Source organism: Podarcis cretensis, assembly GCF_951804945.1.
Source record: "Podarcis cretensis genome assembly, chromosome: 7".
Lineage (NCBI taxonomy): Eukaryota > Metazoa > Chordata > Lepidosauria > Squamata > Lacertidae > Podarcis > Podarcis cretensis.
Window position 1 is genome coordinate 56,312,629 of NC_137176.1, and position 21,907 is coordinate 56,334,535.

The following is a 21,907-nucleotide window of genomic DNA, read 5'->3' on the forward strand; positions in this document are numbered from 1 at the left end:
TTAGCAGTGTCTTAAGCAATATCTGCTTACCTCTTAGATGTTTTGACTGTGCATTTTAATATGTTGTGCGCTGTGACACTGTACGGCGATGGCCCAGTGAGGCCTGAGCAATGGGTCTCTTCTGCTGGGTTCCAAGTTTCTTGCCATTTCCTCCATTTTCTTAAAAAAATAAGCTTTTTAAAAATACTTTGCCTGTAGGGTGGCTCCACATTGCCACAAAATGCAGTGCCAGCAAGATCGGTATGCACCATCTTCTCAGAGGCCCACAAGTTTATCAATTCCATATGAATTAGTATTTGCAAATTATGCACAAATTTGTGTAATAGCTCTGGACACTGATTCATTTAAGTTTCTAGCAATGCCACTGGCAGTACGTGTTTGGGAATAAGTTTAGTTTGAGGCAGGAAATAATTTTTTCGCTGCCCCCTTCTCCATGCCTCTCTCTTTGCTTCTGTTACTCTCTGAATGTTGAAGGTACTGTATTAATGTAAATAGATAACAGACCATTGCTCCATCTAGCTCAGTACTGTCTATACTGACCTTTGACTGTCAGTAGCTCTTTAGGGTTTCAGACAGAGATCTCTTCCCAGCCCTACCTGGAGATGCTGGGGTTGAACCTGTGGTCTTCTGCTTACAAGGCAGCTGCTCTACCACTAAGTTACAGTCCTCAATAAATAATGTTATAGTATACATTCATTTCTAAAAATACCTAGGTACAAGGGATTCCATAAGAGAACATAGGAAACAATCTAGTATCAGGTTAGGCAAATGTTCCTCAACCTTGAGCCCCCAGATGTTGTTAAGACTGCAATTCCCATCAGTCCTGCCTGTTGGCTAAGCTGTCTGGGGATGGTTGGAGTTGTATCCCAACATCTGGAGAACCAAGATTGAAGAACACTGGGCTAGTAGTTAGAACACCAGTACTATCTGCTCTGACTTGTAATAGCTCTCCAGGATCATTGAACCTGGAGCCTTGTGTGTGCAAAACATGTGCCACTGGGTTATGATCAGTGGGGGAGGAAGAGGAGTACGGGGGGAGCGCACCGTCCCCGGCAGTGCGATCCCGGTGGGGTGCCATCATGGCTTCCTCCTGCCTGCGCTGGGCGCCACGCCCCCTGTGGCCGGCACGCCATGCCTCCAGGACGCTCACCACGCCCCTGGGACATATTAAGAAATTATTTTTGTAGTGTTTGTTTGAGATGCATCTGTTTCTTTGTTATTGGCCACGCTGGACATGATTTTGTTGTGTATAGGGGGCATACAAATAAAATGAATGAATGGTGAATGGATGAACAGTATCTGTGTTATTATCTATGGGAGACTTGGAACCTGAAAGAGGACCATGCTTTCTGCTTTAAGTGCTATACATTTACCTGGAAATAAAGGTAACTGGTTTCAGTGAAATTTACTTCTCTCAAAGTGTGGTTTGGTTCTGAGGCTCAGAATTCAGTCCTGCATCCGATTATGAATTTTTCAGGCTTAAAGGGTGAAAAACAGCAGGTTCTCTGCCCTTGAATACTTTGCTTTTTTTCCTGGTGATGTAGTTATGCAAACCAGATGCTGCAAGATATGCTCCCTTAAGTTCCTGCTACATAGTAAGCATTTTTTTCAACATTATTTATAAAGTTTGTTTCCTGATCTGCCTTATTTGGCACACAACTCTTTGCAATATAACTGAATAGTGTAGATTCTATTGCAACTGCTTTAGTTACAGCGCATGATAATTAACAACACAAGAGACAAATAAAGATTTGGTTCAACAGCATGCTGCATACTGTCATGTTGTTACTATATTATCTGTTTTGGCAGACCCATTGTTTAAATTTGGCTGTGGGTAGTGTTTATGTATCTTTGATTCCATCTATTAGGATGAATGTTTGAGAAAACTTACAACCACATTTAGCTATTTCTTTACACATTTTTATCTACCATATGTCTCATTCTGACTGTACACTCCAGAATGGTATTTCTAGCCAATTCTTTAAAAGACTTGGCTTTGATAAAGAGAATAAATGAAACAAAAGGCATAAAACGTTTTGCTGAAATCAAAGCATTCAAACAGCTTGGTCAGTTGGTTTGTGAACAGCAACAATAAATAACCATGTGGACAAAAAACAATAATATTCCAGCGATTTCTGATCTTGTATTCATGGTTTCTAAGTCATGTAGAAGTCAAAGTAACACAAAGAGCCCCTGGCCCCATATCTATGAATCAAAGCCGTATGCAACCAGGAAGCCCTTTAAAAGCTACTCTTCAGAAGAACATACCCATCATATTATATATATGCATTGTCAAATGGTAAAGTACTGGAAAACAAGCCACATCATTTTAAATGAGGTGTTCTAATTTAATCTTAGTTTTTGCTATGCAGGTTTTCCCATACAAAGTCTTATACCTTTCCAAAAAAGATTCAAGAATGCAATGAAACACAACAAGTAATAAATAATGTTATGGTTAACAAAGCATTGGAATCTTCAGAAAAAATGTTATGAACATCTGTCTTCTGTAAGGGGGAAAAACAATGAAACAGCAAATTAGTGTGAAATGACTTCATCTAGAAGCAGTATTATTAATAAACTAGAGCTGACAGAATAATCTTCTTGTAACACCTTAAATACTAATAACATAATAAATTATCTGTATAAATGGAATATTTTGTTTGCAATCAGTATCAATCTGTTGCATTGATCCACAAAGTTAATAAAAGGTTCAGTACTAAATTACAGCACCTCAGCATGTAACCTAATGAAGAAATGTTTCAAAATGGTTTAAAATAAATCACACGCACTTTACCTGTCCTTTATACTGTGACATAAGACTAAACAATTTCCACTATGAAAGACTGCAATCCTATTCCTTTTCCCTTCCTGCTGAATTCAGTGGAACTTAATTCTGAATGTATATGCATAGGAAAGCACAGTAAAGAACTTTAAAAAGTTAGAAACAGGATCTGCCAGCAATTAAAGTGTGTTACAGTTATCTGTTAAAGTAATTTTTTTTATTGGATATTGTTAACCAAACTGTCCAGTTAAGACAATCCAAGCCTCCTCCAGACAACAATAGGATGTGACAGCCTGGTGGAGCCACCACCTCGTTCACAGCCCCATTGCTCATGTCAGCCAGGTTGGAAGCTTGGGGAAGGCAAACCACTGTGTCTGCCTGGAGGTGGTGCAGTAATTTGGGATCCAGCTTACTTGTCCCTTTGGTGGGCAGAATGGGGAGCTCTGTACCAGTGGAGTGATGCTGTCATCACTTTGTGGGTGAAGGTAGGAGGACTGGGTAGAGAAACACCTCCAGGCAATGCAAACCCCTCCAGTATGGTGCAAAAGGGTGGATCACAGATGAAAATATCAAATTTTGCCTTAGTAGTTGTCTGATCTATCATTGTATAGCATAAGCCTTTCTTAACCTGCAGAAATTATCTTACCTTTAATTGCAAGCTACATTATTTTACTTTTAAAATGTTATGTACTATTAATAGTTTTCAGACCATGAAAAACTTTTCTCTAAGAAACCAGGATGACGCTTGAACATCAGGAAATGGGACTGGAATATATGGAACTGAGTATTTTTTAAGGAAGACATAACAAGCAAATAGGTAAAGGTAAAGGGACCCCTGGCCATTAGTCGTGGCCGACTCTGGGGTTGTGGCGCTCATCTCACTTTACTGGCCGAGGGATATAATTTAGTCATGTGGCCAGCATGACTAAGCCCCTTCTGACCAACCAGAGCAGCGCACGGAAACGCCGTTTACCTTCCCACCAGAGCGGTACCTATTTATCTACTTGCACTTTGACGTGCTTTCGAACTGCTAGGTTGGCAGGAGCAGGGACCAAGCAACGGGAGCTCACTCCGTTGCGGGGATTCGAACTGCCGACCTTCTGATCGGCAAGTCCTAGGTTCTGTGGTTTAACCCACAGTGCCACCCGTGTCCATAACAAGCAAATAAGTATGTACTATTACATGATTAAGATCTGTTGGAACCCTTGGGAGAAATGCATCATATTGGACCAGAGAAAGACTATTTTGGACACTTAATGACAATAGAACCATAGAATTGTAGAGTTGGAAGGTACCCCCATCTAGTCCAACCCCCTGCAATGCAAGAATCTCAGCTGAAGCATCCCTGACAGATGGTCATCCACTCTGCTTCAAAACTCCAAGGAAGGAGAGTCTATAACCTCCCAAGCGAGACCGTTCCACTGTCAAATAGCTCTTCAGTAATAATTGAAGAGTTACTTTTGGACTTTTTGAGTGGAAAAGGATGCCCAGCAGATTGAGAAAAAGTTAGACACTAACATAGCTAGAGTTTTCTGGAGTGCACACTTTGAATATAATTAATTGGCATATCCTATTTCACTTCTTTTTTATTTCTTATCTTCTTTTTCTATGATCTTAATTTCCCCCCCTTTCTCTCTATATTTATGCTTTGTTTTTTTGAAGTTTCCTTCCGTGGATTAACGAAGATACACACAGGAAGATGAAGGGCCCTGTGTGAGAGGCATGGTAGAGAGGATCTCCCAGGGTGGGAAGCTGGGGGAAGAGGAGGAAGCTCACAGGTGAGAGCTGGGAGGGTTCACTTTTCTGTGTGTGGAATAAGGATTAAGATATAATTGTGACAAAAGGCCTAGTGCTTATTCTCTCTTCTTTATACTCTCCTCTTTCTTTTTCTTTATTCTCTGCTTATTCTTGCTTCTTTCCTATTTATCTTCTTTAGATCAGTTTGACTTTTATTGTCTCTTACACTGAAAATTCTTAATAGAAATGAATGAAAGAAAGAAAGAAAGAAAGAAAGAAAGAAAGAAAGAAAACAATGTAATGTTTACTGGCAACTAAAGTCTGTATTCTCTGTTGTTGTTTAGTCATTTAGTCGTGTCCGACTCTTCGTGACCCCATGGACCAGAGCATGCCAGGCACTCCTGTCTTCCACTGCTTCCCGCAGTTTGGTCAAACTCATGCTGGTAGCTTCTCTACCCGTGCTTATTAGTTTGCAATCCAAGGTCTAGACCCTGTACCTATAGTGATTCTATGAACTTTGTCAAGGAAGGAAAGGGAGAAAAGGTGGAGCTCATGAGGCTATTGTAACTTCCTATGCCACTTGCTAAGGGCTGCTAGACTCCTAATACAGGCATAAACTCAATCCCAACCAGGGACCACAGGAAGAATACTTCTTCCCTATTCTAGGCCAGCACTGCCCACTTGCCACACACAGGATGACTCTATGGCTATTACAGAGAAAGTTTCTGTTTGTGCCATGACTGCTACAGATGTTAGATAAACCAGATACAGGAAGGGAAAACAATATAATTTAGAGATTATCCTTACATATAATCTAGTATAGGTGCAGCCAATGATGTTGAAGTACAACTCTCTCATCCCTGCCTACTGGCCACTGGGGACTGGGAATTGTACCGCAACATCCAACAACATATGGGGGGCACTAGATTGGCTACTTGTATCCTAATAAAATGCTTAAAAGAAAGCTGTTCATATTTTATATGCTATGATTTACTAGTAATAGCTAAAACAAAGCCTATCTACCAGATGTCATATCCTCTCTCTCTCTCTCTCTCTCTCTCTCTCTCTCACACACACACACACACACACATTCTCCAATACTTATGGAAATTTAAGATAAAAATAAGCATTAAAGTAAACTGTAGACATGAATAATAGTCACAACTGTTTCTGTATTTCAGGCTTCTATAGAGACTGATGTACCATGTAACGAAGCAAAATCTGATTTTCCTCATGTCAAACCTACAACAGAACTGTTTGCCTTATTCACCACATATTGCCTACTATGTCAAACTTTGTCCCTCAAAGAAAAATCTAAAAGTTTATTTTTGTTGCTACTTAATGTCACTCTTAATTAGAAATAAGTAATTGTATGTCCGATATAAGATTTTATTTCTTACTTCAAAGAAGCTACCTAGAATTGTGCGGTGTCTTTACTTTGAAGAAAATGTCTTTTATCACTTATTTTAGTACAACACATTAAAATCAAATATCTCCTGTAGCAAAATGATTCAAGTCTCTGGAACTCAAATAATTTTCTAATAAAAAATGCATGAGACAAATAAATGCACTTTATGTTCCACAAGAAAAGGCAGTTTCAACAGGCTAATGCTCAGAGAAAATTCATTTTATCAACCAGCCATTTCATTCTGTGGTGCTGTTACAAGCTCTTTCCTGTTGCTAGGCAACCATAATTCATAGTACCTTTTAATGGATACTCTGCTTCTGCTGAGAACATTAAGGTGAAGAGAATAAATGCCTTGGGTGAATCTTGAAATCTTTCATTATGCATGTCATTCTATTTTTGTAATGCTATAATGCTGAAATGTTTCTGTGGCAGGCAACTGAGTTGTGGTAATTGCATATTCCACTCATATATGTTTTGTAAGCAGAGCAGCACATACTTGTCTAAAATGAGGTATTTCAAACGTGATTGAAATAGGACTTTTCTACTACTAAGGGTAGTAAATAAGCCCCCACAAAAGGGGAGGGGAGAGTATGTCTAGAGTAAGTCTTCAAATTTCCAGTAAGGATCATATAACATAAACTGAAAATAATCAGAAGCTTAGGATTTATTACAAGGGTGCAAGAAAGTACAAAATATAACACGTAAACACAAAACTATTCTACTGTACTTGGCTGTTTGGTCATTTCTCTCTCTTCTTGTGTCTCTTTCCTGCCTAGATTTAGTATTGCTCAGACTAATAAATGGTACAGTAAGATCAGCCATATCATTGCCTATTTGGACCCGTATAAATTTGTCAGATTCAAAGCCAGAATCCAAAGATCTGTTCATCTAGTTCACAGCACATTGATGCATGCTAAACAGCTTTGTGATGTGGCAACGAGGATTGGGTAGCTGTTGTTTAAAGAAAAAGGTGAAGCCAAGAATCCTAGTGACTAAACTCAAGGCCTTTCATAAGCCTAAAGTAGCTTTATAGAACCTGGTTTATAGAACATACCAGCTTGTCTGGGCAGTGGATAATGACTGAAAGTGAATAGGGAAAATATTTCCAGCTCAGATACATGGAGCTGCCTCATACGAAATTGCTGGTTTATTAGCTTCGTACACAGACTGACAATGGCTTTTGAGTCCTTCCCACTTAAACATGGAGATGTCAGGGACTGAACCTTGGGCCTTCTCTATCACTGAGTCATAAAATCATAGAACTGTAGAGTTGAAAGGGACTCCCAAGGGTCATCTAGTCCAACCCCCTACAATGCAGGAATCTCAGCTAGAGCAAAGTCCTTTTCCTTCTTCCTCAATGCTCCAATCTGTGGGTCTTGGGTTAATAGAACCAACAGGAACAGGTAGTCCAAGCAAAGTCAATAAGCCATTGGGAGTTTCAAGACTTTCTACTTGCGCCTGCCAGTGAGTAACTGGTCAGTGGGTCTGCCATTCATTTGCCAGGAGGTCAGCTGAGCCAGGAGAGTTGGGCAGAAGTACTCCTCTGCCTAATCCACTCCCTGGACTTGTTGGGATGATGGTGGTTGGATCACCATGTTAAGCTCTACACAACTAGGCTGGCAATTGGACACTCATTGATATTTCTGTTTGTGCTGGGACTTTTTTGGAGCAACAATGTCCAGTTTGTCATAGTTTCCATGCATTCTTTAGCTCTGACTATTGGCTTGTTCCCTTTCCTCTGGAATCCCTGGTGCAGCTCCTGCTCCTGGTTTGTGGCTCCTGGCTGAACTTTGAGTGTTGTGTATGGCTCTGTTATGGCATAAGCACATGCAACATGAGCCACAGTCTCCCTGGTAACCTGTGATTCAATGGAACTGCCAACACTTCATTTCAGATCTCCTTTCTCCAAGGAGTAGTAACTAGTTACCCTTTCACGAGCTATTTATGCCTTAACATTGCAGGTCCTATTACATGACCCATGGTGAAAGTAAAGCCAGAGAAAGCAGGGCACATAAATTAAATACCTGCCTTCATTTTAATTCTTTTTATATATGCTAAAAGCAAACAACAGGTGGCTCATCTTGCCAAACATTACGGCTGTACCATAGATCATTTAAATACGCCTCAAAATCATGAATCTTGCAAAATGGGATGGCTTGACATGTTGTTTTCAGTCTCCACTCTCCATCTGTACATTGTGGGTGCTTGCTTGATGAGAATGCTTGTTTGAACTGGATGAAATAAAATAAATGACCAGGATCCGAAGAACTGAGCAACTACCTCTATATGCTGAAGAATGAACTACAGGCAACTCCCCATTTACACAGGAGTTACCTTCCAAGGCACCATGTGTTTAAGTGAAACTGCATATATTTCGAGCTCTATAGAAAATATCTGCAAACACTCCATTCTGCCCCCACCACTCCCCGCCCTTGCCCTACTCCACCCCTTTTCCAGATGTTTTTGTGACATTTTGGGTCACTTCTGGGTTTGGTGTGATGCACATATGCATAGTCATGCACATATTGAAGACACATAAATAGGGGGTTGCCTGTATTTGCTAGATAGTTTTAATTGATGATGATGATGATGATGATGATGATGATTGTAACTGACCCTGGGACTTCACGGTGAAGGGCAGGTAAGAATACTGACATTCCAACATCCTATTCTCATTGTGGCCAACCAGCTTCCTATGGGAAGCTAGCAGGATATTTGTGCAACAGCAATTTCCCTACTTTGCTCCTCAGCAATTAGTATTCAAAGACACAGTGTTTAGTGCTGGTCTTTCATAGGTAGCAGTTCCCCATCAAATGAATGCAGAGGGCAGGGGAAAGGAGGCACAAAGAAACTGAAGCTGGCAAAAAGACTAAGCAGGTTAAGGATGCAGACCAACAAATAAAGCACATGTGGCTAAAGCATGTGTGAATTCTAGATTTTTTCCTCTTGATGTACCCACTCAGAATTAAGATTGAAATGCCATTCCAGTTGGCTTCTACATGTGGAATCATGGGGTACCATCTTATCCTTCACCCCAGGCAGCCTGCTCTCTCTTCTTCCCACATATACTAACTTTTCTTAAGAAATGTATGTGGTGATCCAGAAATGAGATGTCTATATCAGTACTTTGGATCAAATACTCCACTGTATAGTCTCTACAACACAAACCCACAGAAAAAAATAGGTTTGTATTTATTCAGAAGGCAGGATATAGAGCTACAACTCAATCAGTTCTTTTATATAAAGAACATCAGTAAAGAACAGGAATATAAGTGAAAAGGGGAACCCAGCAAGAGACATTGCCTTAACATTTCTGAAATGTGAGCTCTCTTGCTCAGTGTGTGTGTATGTGTGTGTGTGTGTGTGTGTGTTTATTCTCCAAAGTATCCTTCACTGAGTGATATTAAATGATTTCCTAAGTTGAGCCCTAACTGCTATTTTTTCCTTTCAAAGAATCCTATTACTCTTGAGTGAAACAGATTTAATAGCAAATTGGATAGAACCTACTATTTGCAAAATAAATCCAGAACATTAATTCTACATCAAGAGAATTCAACATTTCATTTCGTTTGTTTTGCATGTTCCACTGTAAGGGTCAAAAGGATCTAATGTAGACATGCTATATTTTCAAGTGCATTGTGAGGCAGGCAGAGAGGGAGAGAGACAGGATGCTCAATATCATTTATCAAAGAATGAAAAGAGCAGCAAACAGAGACCCATCCAGTGGAAGGTCACAGCCAATAACATTTCTGCAAATAGAAAGGGGCTGCAGAAGCATCAAATGTAAATTACTGTTTGCTGGAGAATTTTAATGGAGTTCTACGTCACATTATAAAATGTTTAATTGTAACCCCCTTTTTAATAACACCATCTGATTAAATGAAAAGATGCCCTGCTGATGGCAATTACAATCTGTCAAATAGCATATTTATTTACAGTTTAGTTTCTAAAGCTGCAAGATAAAAAGGGAACTCTCTTCAGCTTGTCAACGAACTATAATTATTGTGTATCCTTCTGTCAGTTTGCTACATAAAACTTTTGGTCCTAAAATGGATCTAATTATATCTACAGCAACAATTTTATAAATGTTTGGTTTCTCTTTTCCTTCAACCTCTATGGAATCTCTGTTAAGAGGGGAATAAAGCACCATATTGCATTAACATCAGGCATTTCTTAGATTATTTCATGATATTTCGTAGCAAGCTTTGGGAGAGACAATCGGGTGGGTGTTTTTTTTTTTCAGTTTTAAAAAACTGAAGAGATTTTGCATCTACATATTCTTCCTAATATTGCTGCTTGAATGAAGTCAATATTATCTAGGCAGTATCATCCCATATTACCCAGTTGTACTCCTCCATTACTGAATGAGAAACTGTGATATACCTGCACATGAGTGTATTTTTGAGGAGACAACTTTGTTCATTACTTTTTGGTGGGTTTAATATGTGTGTGTGTGTGTGTGTGTGTGTAGACTTTCTATGGACTCTCATGAGGAGGGACATCAGTATTTTCTTTTTTCATATAGTGTTATCTCAGCATAGAGAAATAGCTTCCGAATCAAGCCATCTGGGGTAGACACTTAAACTGGGAATGCGCATTATATATAGAAAGTGCCTTTTGTATTATTTGGTGGTTTTGGTAGTATTTTTAGGGTGCAGTCCTCTACACACTTATCTCTAACACACTTATCTGGAGATATAGTCCACTGAAATCAGTTGAGTTTCATTCAGAATATATATGTAAAGGGTTGTGCCATTGGGCAGAAATTAAGTCTAAGTATGGTCAATTGAATTCTCTCTCACATGTTATACACATTATCCTTGTGCAACTATTTTTTTGCTCCCTCTATCTACGGTGTACCCACTCTGTTAAAGTTTAAACTATAAGCTTTGTGTGTGCAACTCAGTAATGTTCTAGTTCTGGAAGAATGCACAGATTATCAGTGGGTCACAGCAAGTTCTGCATGTGAGAAATTGCAGTCAAACATAACTATGTATGAGTACTAGTTAGTGTATGATGGGTTAGGACAAAAAAGCTGGAAACCTAGACTCGGCTAGGTCACATGCCCTCTTCTCTGATGAGGCAGGAAGCGAAGCCTTCTCTTCCTGTTCCCTCTCTCTCTCCACCATGTCAATGACCAAGGAAGACGTGTCTAAGCAAGATCCAAGCTTAGATCACTTGTTTGAAACTATCTTTATTTTCTACCCAAGCGTATTCTGCCTGTGTTCTCTTTGCTGCTGCTTGGATAAATGCATTAATCTGACCTTTGGAATGTTTTGCAAGTAAAGCTTTTAAAACTTACTTTACAGTGTGTGGTCCTGTTCATGCTAAGAGGGGTAGAAAGAGGGGAGTGCTGTTTGCAAGAAGACTAAATGAAATAAAAGTGTTTAACAAACTATATTCCTAATGTTATACTTCTGCTTGACTTTAAACTCTGCAACTGGGTGCTCTCCCCTGCTGCAGAGTTCAGCCCTGTGTTTAGCCCTGTGTTTTGAATCCAGGCACACAGCTGATTATTTTGTTATTTACCCCACACATTTGGGTCACAGGGATTCTGTTTTCTCTCACACTGCAAGCCCTGGTTTTCAGCACAACACAGCAATCAAATGTAATCAGCCAACACCAGGTGAAGGTATAAAGCACTCAGAGCTCAGCTCACACTTATGTGACACACAGATTCGCTTCACATGAAGTGGTGGAAGATGAGACGGAGAGAGATGGTCAGAAGTTTCTGATGTGTTAAAGGGAAAGTGGTACTGAGAAGGGAGAAAGTTAAAAATCCTTCTGAGTACATTCAAGCTGAGATCCACAAGTAACTTGAGCTTAGCTCAAACTATAAAAAATGCTGCTGTCTTTACAGACAGCTGACATTTCTTACATAAGGTTCACTACCACCAGTTACAAAAAAATAAACATGTTACATGATATATAAAAATAAAGTAGAGGTGTTCCATTTCCTCCAGTGTTTTGTAAGATGCTTTCTTTAGTCCTCTCAAGAAATTAAAAAATAGGCTTCAGCTATTGGTGCAGAAATGTTATATAACAGTTTGCAGCCTTTATTGCAGCCAATATGATGGAATGCTAATGCTGTGATATTGAGTTTTTGTATGAAGAAACTGAATCCCTATAATATTTACTTTATTTTAAATGAATGATTTCGTTATTCTGAATCTGGTAACTTTATCTGATCTTTGGTGTTCTATAGATTTTAAAAAATCAAATAACATTCTGACATATTAAAAAATTTATATAAAATAAATTAATGCAAACATTTAAGAATATTTCAGAAATGGAAACAACAATGGTCCTCTTTGAAAGTGGTATTATTCAATATGTCATTCTTTCCTGTAAGCAGCAAATTGGAAATGCTACAGTGAAAGCATTTGAATGTATTGATATGCTGCATTTGCTACAAACTCATAGAAACATTTCTACTTTAGTTTCATGTGTCCTCTGTTCTACCTATTGATGTAATCATTGTCAAAACACTTGTTCAGTAGCCTTTAGAATGCAAAGGGAGCTTTGAATATATGCTAAGCTAGATAATAAACCCGCATTATCCAAGCTTTTGTTGCTAGTACAAAAATGAGCATTTCAGAAATAAATCCATCACTTTTACTGCCTTTTACTGTCTTTTTTCACTTTAAACTTCACAATTTAAAAATTTAAACCACTCAGATAAAGTGAAATCCATCTTATCTTTTCCTTCTTTAGTTTCCAAAATATGTCATAATGTTGAAAGAATATGTGCTCTATTTTAACTGCCATGCAGATAATAGACCTTTAAAAGAACATAGATGTTCTTTGGTACAAAAAATAAATAAATAACCTTGGTTTCTTACTTTACAATAAAAAAACCCCCAAACCAACCTTTTCCAAAACAACCATTGTCAGTGAATGAGGTCTTATCTCAATACAATCTAGTAAGTGCTATATTGAATTGCTTTGGACTGATGAGCTCCCAAGAACGAGCTCAGACTGCTAAAGAAAAAGGAAAGGTGTGATGGATGATGGATTCGGGACCTAGGCGGGGAAAATGAGGTTTAGTTTTAGGCAGCATAAAAGAATTTTAAGATATATAAGGAGCACTTGCTGAAGAGGTCAGCTAGGTCATTGGGGACTGTAAAGAAAAAGTGTGGAAGAAAAACGTTCCGCCGCAAGTTTGGCCGGATACAAGAAAAAGAGTAGTGACAGAATTGGGGCTATAATAGTTATTATGACTCAGTAGTTGGCAGCTAATTGCCTGCTTCATCTCTGGATTCCCCCACCCTGCATAATTAATCACATGATGTGGGGCACACAAACCACTTGAATGGCAATGCCCATCAACTTCGGGGGGAGGGCGGTGCTCAATTATTTTATGGGGGGGGGGCAAAGGAACCTTGGCCCCTAGGAGTTGGCTCCATACAGTTTTGTGTGTTATAATTGGAAAGGAAGTTGCTTGTGTGAATCACTGGTGATTCTGCCTGTACCCTTTCCTGTAATATCTGCCACTAGTTCCAGGGGGCTAATCCCTATCTTCACTGCTTGATTCCTCCCTGGATGACATTCTCGTTGATGTCCACTGGCCGAGACTGAGGTTTTAGCCTTCTGAGAAGTGTTAAGGAAGGGCTCTGATGAACACAGAGAAAGAATGAATGAAACAAAGATTTTGCTGTTCTACATTTTATTTATTGTGCACCGCCTAGAGATTGCTTTAATATGAATGGCTTTATCCATTTCCTAAAATAAATAAATAAATACCCTGTGATGAAATAACAATGATCACACATAATTCAAGGGAAAACAAACTATTTGAGTCTTATTAAATCATTTTTCTCCCCTTGAGTTTAGTTTCTCTCTGCCTGTCCTACTTTAAGATCTCAGAAGAAAGCTGGCTACATGCATCCCTTGGCCTCGCTCTCCTTTCCCTTGCTCCAGTTGCTCAGTGCAATGATCTATAAGCTCTCAAAGTTCTATTGTTCCCATTTCTTTGCAAGAATCAGATATGAAGCTTCAATACTTAGGGGAACACTCAGCTTCCAAACTCTAACTTCAGTACAGAAGAGGTCACATCCATGAAGCACTGCTGGAGCACTTTGTTGAAGTGCCAGATGCTTACCCTTACCTTCTCTGGGTACTTTTACTTTTGTATTGTTAAGACCCTCCATATCATTCAGATCGCTTTCCTTTATGTAAAGATGGAATAGTTTATTTTATCTGTAAGTTGAAACTGAAGCAAATTGGAAGTAGTTCCCAAAATTACTAAAAATAACCTTTCACCCAGTAGAATAGAAGGACTATGGTCAAGCTCTGACCTCAAAAGAGCAGAAAAATCAATGGACTGTCTAGTCCTCAACTATTTTCCAACACTGGAATGAACAACACGTGTGATAAGAAGAAGCAAGAAAAAGCAGGGCCAGCTGTGGATTTCTTGCCACTGGTACAAATGTGATCTATGGTTTTCTACTGTAGATAACTATTTTGGACCATATCCAGTCAAACTGAAAGAACTCTACTTGTGTCTCAATGTAGGTTTAAATCTAAGCAGGTGATGTAACCAAAACTTTTACAAGCCTGGTTTGGAACTATAAATATTTCCAGCTCACAATGCTTAGCTTAATTATAAATCAAATACATTTACCTTCAAAGGTTCCACTATGAAGCCTAAACCAGGGTTTTCCCTCCCTCTCTCCCTTGTGTTACAGGTACCAGGAAGCCTAAGGAATAGCTCTCTACCATATATCCAGTATATTTGAGGGAAGGAGTGGGAGGCCTGATATTTGGGCCTGATTCTGCTCATCAGGAGAGCAACACACCCTAAATGTTTCTGGACTCAGGAAGAGAAACAAATATTTTCTGATTCTTGGTGGGGGGGCAGTTTTATTTGCTGAGTCTAATTCTTAATTGAATCAGGAAGAGTTCACCAGCCACTAGCTCAAACCACTGCATATCAGACATAATCTATTACGAAAGCTACATATGCAAACCACAAAACAGTACTAGATGCTTAAATCCAATTACAGAAGGATATAAGGGCACTTGAAACAAGCTTTGAAAAATATGTAGATAAAAGTCTTACCACCGACAGTGAATTTGAAAGCAGTGTTCCATCTTGGCCAAGCATATTGGAGACTGTGATTTCAGGTAGGTCCATGTTTTGTGGGTGGAATGGAAGCAGGCCATTATGGTTGATCGGGTGACACAGTGAAGGATAACCAGATTCTGTGTCATTCAAATGTACCAGTGAATGGTCAGGTAATGAAGGTGGAGTGATGGGAGGTATGTTAAAATCTTCACTTTCTAGACTTGGGCCAGGAAAAGACTGTGGAAAGATGAAAAGCAGAGTTTCAGTTAAAATGTCATGAACCCTAAGCCTTAAGATAGGGTAGGATAAAAGGCAGCAGATAAATAAAAACACCACAAACTTTAAACAAAATGACCATATTCCCTTTTCAAATCCTATAGAGTATTAAGCAGTCATTTCTGCATTGGAAAAGAAACCATTTTAAACACCCTTACACTGTAATAAAGCAATTGCACTACTGTGTGTAGAATAAAAATTGCCTCAAAGGCATAAAACCTTTGATATTTTCACAGCTTCCATTAGATAGAAAACCCCCTCCCCAGCAGCTGAATTCAAGGGCCCCATTACAATTTTCTCAGAGTCTTGATCAGGTTGAATACCTTTTTCATGGGGACTTTGGAAGTGGAATGCAATTTATGAAATTAACATTGGATCAAAAAGACCTCATAAGATTCCCTGCCACTCAAGGACAAAAATAATAGAAGTGGGGGGGGGGAGAGAAATATTGTGCTTCAATGTTGCTCTAAGGTGTACAGGAGAAGAATACATTCATTCAGCTATACTAGAAGAACCAAATTAACCTAGAAACAGAATGTAAGTCTGTTTCTGATACAGTTACATGGGTATCTACAAGTAGATTCAGCTCTATGCACAGTTGTGGATGTAAATGTTAACCTTACACACATATACACCAATCAAGACTGTTAGTGATATCAACTTGGCCACCCAGGACCTACAATCTGTGAACAGCCCTGAGATATTATGATGAAGGGTGGCATATAAATCAATCAAACAAACAAACAAACAAACAGTTTTGGGAGTGAATGGTGTTGACAGTACTACCCATTGTCCACCCAACAAATTAATGGGTGCTGACAGCTCCTACCATCTGTTTGGAGCAGTAGCTCTCATGACTTTCAGTCCAACAACAGAAACTGGATGCAGCCTGGATCCATGTACAAAGTACTGCTTCCATGCCTGCATTATCCAGCTGGATCAAGTTATATATTTGTAACCACATTCCAAATTACAATTATTATTATTTTTACATACAAATTAATGTAAAGTCATCCACCTAAATGATAATTTGATTGCATAAGGTTTTTTTCTTTTCTTCCTGCTGGCTGGTGGTGTTAATTAGGCAGATGGTAAATATCCAACAGAAGCAGAGTAATAATTTTCTAAATAACAGTGAATCAACTGAATTATGTTGGATGTCAGCAAGACAAAGGAAAACTCATTTCTTTTCTTCTTCAAGTGTTCAGAATTATGCTGTGTTTGTTTTCATCAGCACAAAGTCTTGTAAGTGTATTCTTATAACTGAACTATTTTGTGAAAGGGGCTTGTGCATGAGAAAGAGAGTTGGGTAAGACAGTAGCCTTTGAAACTGTTGTAGCAGCATTAGAACACCTTAAATTATTCTCCCTTCAGGTGCATGTTTACTGAAGCACTGTTTAAAGCAGGCTTCCTCAACCTCGGCTCTCCAGATGTTTTGGGCCTACAACTCCCATGATTCATAGCTAGCAGGACCAGTGGCCAGGGATGATGGGAATTGTCGTCTCAAAACATCTGGAGGGCCAAGGTTGAGGAAGCCTGGTTTAAAGCCACAGCAACATGGCTTATAATGCTCAAGTATTCCTGAATGACTTGAAGAACATATACAGGTATAATTTGCTTTCTCCTGAATTCTATCTCCTTTCAATCTCTTGCTTCCAATCTGCCTACTTTGCTTCCATTCTGGCCATATTGTGGCCAAGGGGAAACTGCAATGGGCAATGCACTCTGATACCCTACAAAGGGTTGTTGTTATAATTGCTCTCCTTTACTAGCTTAGAAGGAAATATGACTTAGATCAGGGGTTAGCAAACTTTTTCACCACGGGGCCAGTCCACTGTCCCTCAGACCTTGTGGGAGGCCAGACTATATTTTGGAGGCAAAAAAATTAATGAATTCCTATGCCACACAAATAACCCAGAGATGCATTTTAAGTAAAAGGGCACATTCTACTCATGTAAAAACACGCTGATTCCCGGACCGTCCGTGGGCCAGATTTAGAAGGCGATTGGACAGGATCCGGTCTCTGGGCCTTAGTTTGCCTACCACTTAGATGCTCTGAATGTTAACCCTGACCGAGGGGGGGGGGCACCACTGAGCTACTCTCCAGAAATTTGTACACAATACTCTTCAAAGTTGCAATGGGAGAAGGAAAATACATGTGTGTCAAGTTCTGGGAATACATATATTCCAATCAAAAAAGAAGAACTTCTTAGGAAGGGCCTCTCCTAACAGAAACTAGGATATCCATGAAAGACTGAGAATGCCTTGGGAAAGTCCAAGATCCCTACATTCTGGACAAGGGAATTGGTCTTCTGCGGGTCAACAGGAGAAGCCCATCAATCCCACCTATAAGGTATAAGGTATGGCTTCAGTATAAGGTATGGCTGCCAGGTTTGACTCAGATACTTGCTAGTAAGTTTGGAGGTGAATCATCAGGATATTCTACTGAAAATCTGTTATACATGCCTTGGATGACTGAGTGGCTTGGAGATTCTAACCCAAACACCCCTTTGCCAAACATATAATCAGTTTGCTTCTTACTGAAAAAACAGCAGGGAAGCACAAGGAATTCTTAGCAACTTGTGCTGTATATCAAGGTGAATGAGCAAAAAGACAACCTTAACATGGTGTCTTTTTTAGAGCTGCCTTATGGCAATGTAGAACAAACTAAACCACAAGTTTTAATGCTCTCAGAAAGCTACCCGTGACTATCTCACCTTCACCTTGCTACATGTCACACAGTGTTGGATCCTGAGAATGAGACTCATTATTGGAATGTAGAAAATGAGGGGTATAACCTATTCAAAAGGAATAGACCAAACAGGAAGGGTGGAGAAGCAGCACTATATGTAAAGAATATGTACACCTGTGAGAATATCCATGATTTGAGGAATGGAGAGCAGGTTAAGAGCATCTGCGTAATACTTAAAGGAGAGTGAAATGATGGTGACTTCACTATGGAAGTCTCACACGCTCACTTATTACATGAAAATCAATCTATGTTTTGCTGGAGATAATTTAGACATAGTGGAACTGTGTTATAAATATTTCTCTCGCAACATAATAGTAAATAAATGTACACTATGTGGAAACTAACAAATTAGATAATTTCTATTTTTTCAACGCTCACTGGAAGGACAGATCCTGAAACTGAGGCTCCAATACTTTGGCCACCTCATAACTAGAGAAGACTCCTTGGAAAAAGACCCTGATGTTGGGAAAGATGGAGGGCACAAGGAGAAGGGGATGGCAGAGGACAAGATGGTTGGATAGTGTTCTCGAAGCTACCAGAATGAGTTTGACCAAACTGCGGGAGTCAGTGGAAGACAGGAGTGCCTGGCGTGCTCTGGTCCATGGGGTCACGAAGAGTCGGACACGACTAAATGACTAAACAACAACATTTTTCCAACTGTGTCAATGAACTTATGAAAGCCAGAACCCCACATCCCACCACTAATATAAAATACAACTGAGATGTGTCAATGTATCTGCCTACAATATCAGGTCTTGTGACAGAACAGTATGCTATATCCTATAGGATCCAGTCATTCACATTCTAACAAATTATCAGGTTCCAGTATGTACTGAAGGTCAGCAACGTGAGTGAATTGCCTGACACAATACCAGCTAAGTGAGTCTAAACTATTGTCTCTTAAATGGACTGTAAAATATGCCCAGTAACACTTCATGGCAAAGCACAGAGCATGACTTAATAAGTGAAGCTAATATATAATAATTATAATGACATCCTGACTATCATCAAAGTATTTGAAAATGAAAAGATAGTAATTAAGTATAAATATATGCCACCTTTCTCCTTTGGGTTACATGGAAATGGCTTTGTTTCCTGATGCTTGTTCAGTGACTAATTCTAGCTTGAATTCAATCACTAAAATTTGACTGCTTTCCAGCAGTTGCGGTCCACCTCTCTTTCCCCACAAATCTATTAGACACGAATATTATTGACCATACTTTACTGAAAGAATGATGATCTCAGTGTGGTAGCAAAATGCAACCTAATCATTAGTAAGCTCTTTAGCACCTTCATTGGGTCAAACCTTGTAGCTTATACCCAGTTACACATGCTTACATCATAGTGACTTTAATGGAAATGAGTATTTTTGTAGCTAGGAATAGACTACTGTAGACATAATTTGTTAAAACAGAGGGAAAGCCACAACATGCATCTTTCTGAAAGTTAGGAGTATTGAAGAACCAAGCAGTGGGAAACTAGGATAGAGTGGAACTAAAAAATCAGGGTTGGGGAATCTATGGCTCACCAGATGTTACTGGACTCCAGCTCCCTTCAACATGACCAATGGTTAGGGATGATGGGAGTTGTAGTCCAGCAACATCTAGAAGGTGACAGCTTCTCTTCCCTCGATATAATACATTACTGTACAACACTTCAATCTACTTTATAAATCATCTTAACACTCAACAAAAAATGTCCAACAGCATCACTGATATGTCTAAGTCAATGATCCTGTAAAGAATTTCTTATATTTCTTTATTGAACAGACAACAGCAATAAGTCACAATCATTTAAAAACACACACAATAAATTAAGTCAAGCAGAAGTCATCAAGAGCATATTGTTGCAGAAGGTACATTTTCCCTGTGAAGTGTTCATCAGTTTCTTTAATTCACATTAGATAAAGGGCAGTGCTTCAAGCAAAACATTATTTTTCTACTACAAGACCAGGAGAATGTTGACTGCTGCATAACTGATTTTTAAAGCGGCAAATTCAGAGTGCCCTAAAAGGAAATAGGTGTTTATTAATTAAACATGCCATCTGAATAGCTTCCCCAACTATTTTCATATAGGTAGTAACCCAACCTTAAACTGGTTCATCACAATCCTATCCATGTGTATTTACAACTAAGTCCCATTCAATTCAATGGGGGTTACTCCTCATGTGTATAGGATTGCTGCTGGCAGCAAAAGGTAAAAGCCATGCCAACAGATAGAACCCCATTTCCATGGAAATTTAAGGCAGCTAAATGGCTGCAGATGCAATAATCTATTCACTGATTGTACTAGGTAATTAGTAACTGTTACTCAGAAAGTAACCAAGCAGCATTAGCTCCTTGTGGTCATTATTACAACCCATATGTGAACTGGACTCCTCACCATGCCCGCATCTTTTCAGTGTCTGATGAAATACCAGTATGGTCCTATTGCTGCATACGTGCTACCTCTCTCCAAACAGCGGAAAATGCACACTATTGACAAAGATACTAAAAGGCATGTTTGAGTCTTGTGGCACCTTAAAGGTAAAGGTAAAGGTACCCCTGCCCGTACAGGCCAGTCTTGACAGACTCTGGGGTTGTGCGCCCATCTCACTTAAGAGGCCAGGGGCCAGCGCTGTCCGGAGACACTTCCGGGTCACGTGGCCAGCGTGACATCGCTGCTCTGGCGAGCCAGAGCCGCACACGGAAACGCCGTTTACCTTCCCGCTGGTAAGCGGTCCCTATTTATCTACTTGCACCCGGAGGTGCTTTCGAACTGCTAGGTTGGCAGGCGCTGGGACCGAGCAGCGGGAGCGCACCCCGCCGCAGGGATTCGAACCGCCGACCTTTCGATCGGCAAGCCCTAGGCGCTGAGGCTTTAACCCACAGCGCCACCTGCGTCCCTCTTGTGGCACCTTAAAAACTATCAAATGTCTTAAGCAATATATACATATTAATATCAGATTTGTATCCATTTACTCCTTTGTGCAGAGACTGGCTTGTTTGTCCAAGACAGAATGCAGCAGGACATTGCTGCCAGATGATGATATAGATCACATTGGAAGATGAACAGGTGAACGAGTCCTTGAAGTTGTGGCTAACATTATTAGGTTCTGTAGTAGTTTTGCCCAAGCAGGTAAAAACAGTAATGACCATTGGGGAGCACAGGGCCCACAAAGCTGCCTCATAGCAGTAGTGTCACTGCCACACACCAAGACTGTGAGGACGGGGTGTGTGTGAGATTGGGGTAGTTTGACCTTACTGCCACTGTGCCCTGCCCCTCACTGCTCAGTACATGTCAGCAACACAATGTCAGGTGATTAGATCTGTGGTCCTCCACGCCAGCCACTCCTGGATACAGGGATAGAGTTGGTATCTGGGTTTGTTGCAGGGTTTGGTCTTTCACAGTTCGTTTCCAAAGTTGTACATATACGTAGACCCAAATATTTTTTAGATAGCATTCTGATCTTTGCTTGCAACAATATATAGTGCTACCAGGGACTAAGTCTTGTCCTTCCCTAATAAAGCTATCCAAAAGTAATAATTGAGTCCTGTCATATGATACATGCTTTTTTCTTTGCTTCTTCTTAACTGTGATTTTTGGTTGTCTTTTATTCTATATTTAAAGAGATCAAACTGCATCCTGTTAGAACATGTGAGGTTCATGATGTTCCACTCCATTCCGAACGTACTTTTTTTTTACATTTTAAAGTATTTCCCCTCCCCCTTTCTTTAAAAACTTTACTTCACTTTTCAGCTATCAAAGTGGCACATATAGATAAAACAAGATTTTAAAAACCCATTGAAAATGATTTCCTTTTGCTCCTCTTCTTCTTTCCTTGCATCAGCCATGCAGTCTGCCACCCATTACTTTTATATTTTAGTGTTTGTGAAGCATAGAGCT

At 39.7% G+C, this 21,907-nt stretch overlaps 1 protein-coding gene across 3 annotated transcripts in view; it reads right to left on the bottom strand.

The window, feature by feature from the left end:
* The window catches only part of TOX (thymocyte selection associated high mobility group box), a 193,596-nt gene that overhangs the window by 61,095 nt on the left and 110,594 nt on the right, over positions 1 to 21,907 (bottom strand). For all 3 annotated transcript variants that reach the window (XM_079984612.1, XM_079984613.1, XM_079984614.1), the window contains exon 3: positions 14,989 to 15,231. In XM_079984612.1, coding sequence (XP_079840738.1) covers positions 14,989 to 15,231 — 243 coding nt within the window. The remainder of the gene's footprint in view (positions 1 to 14,988; positions 15,232 to 21,907) is intronic.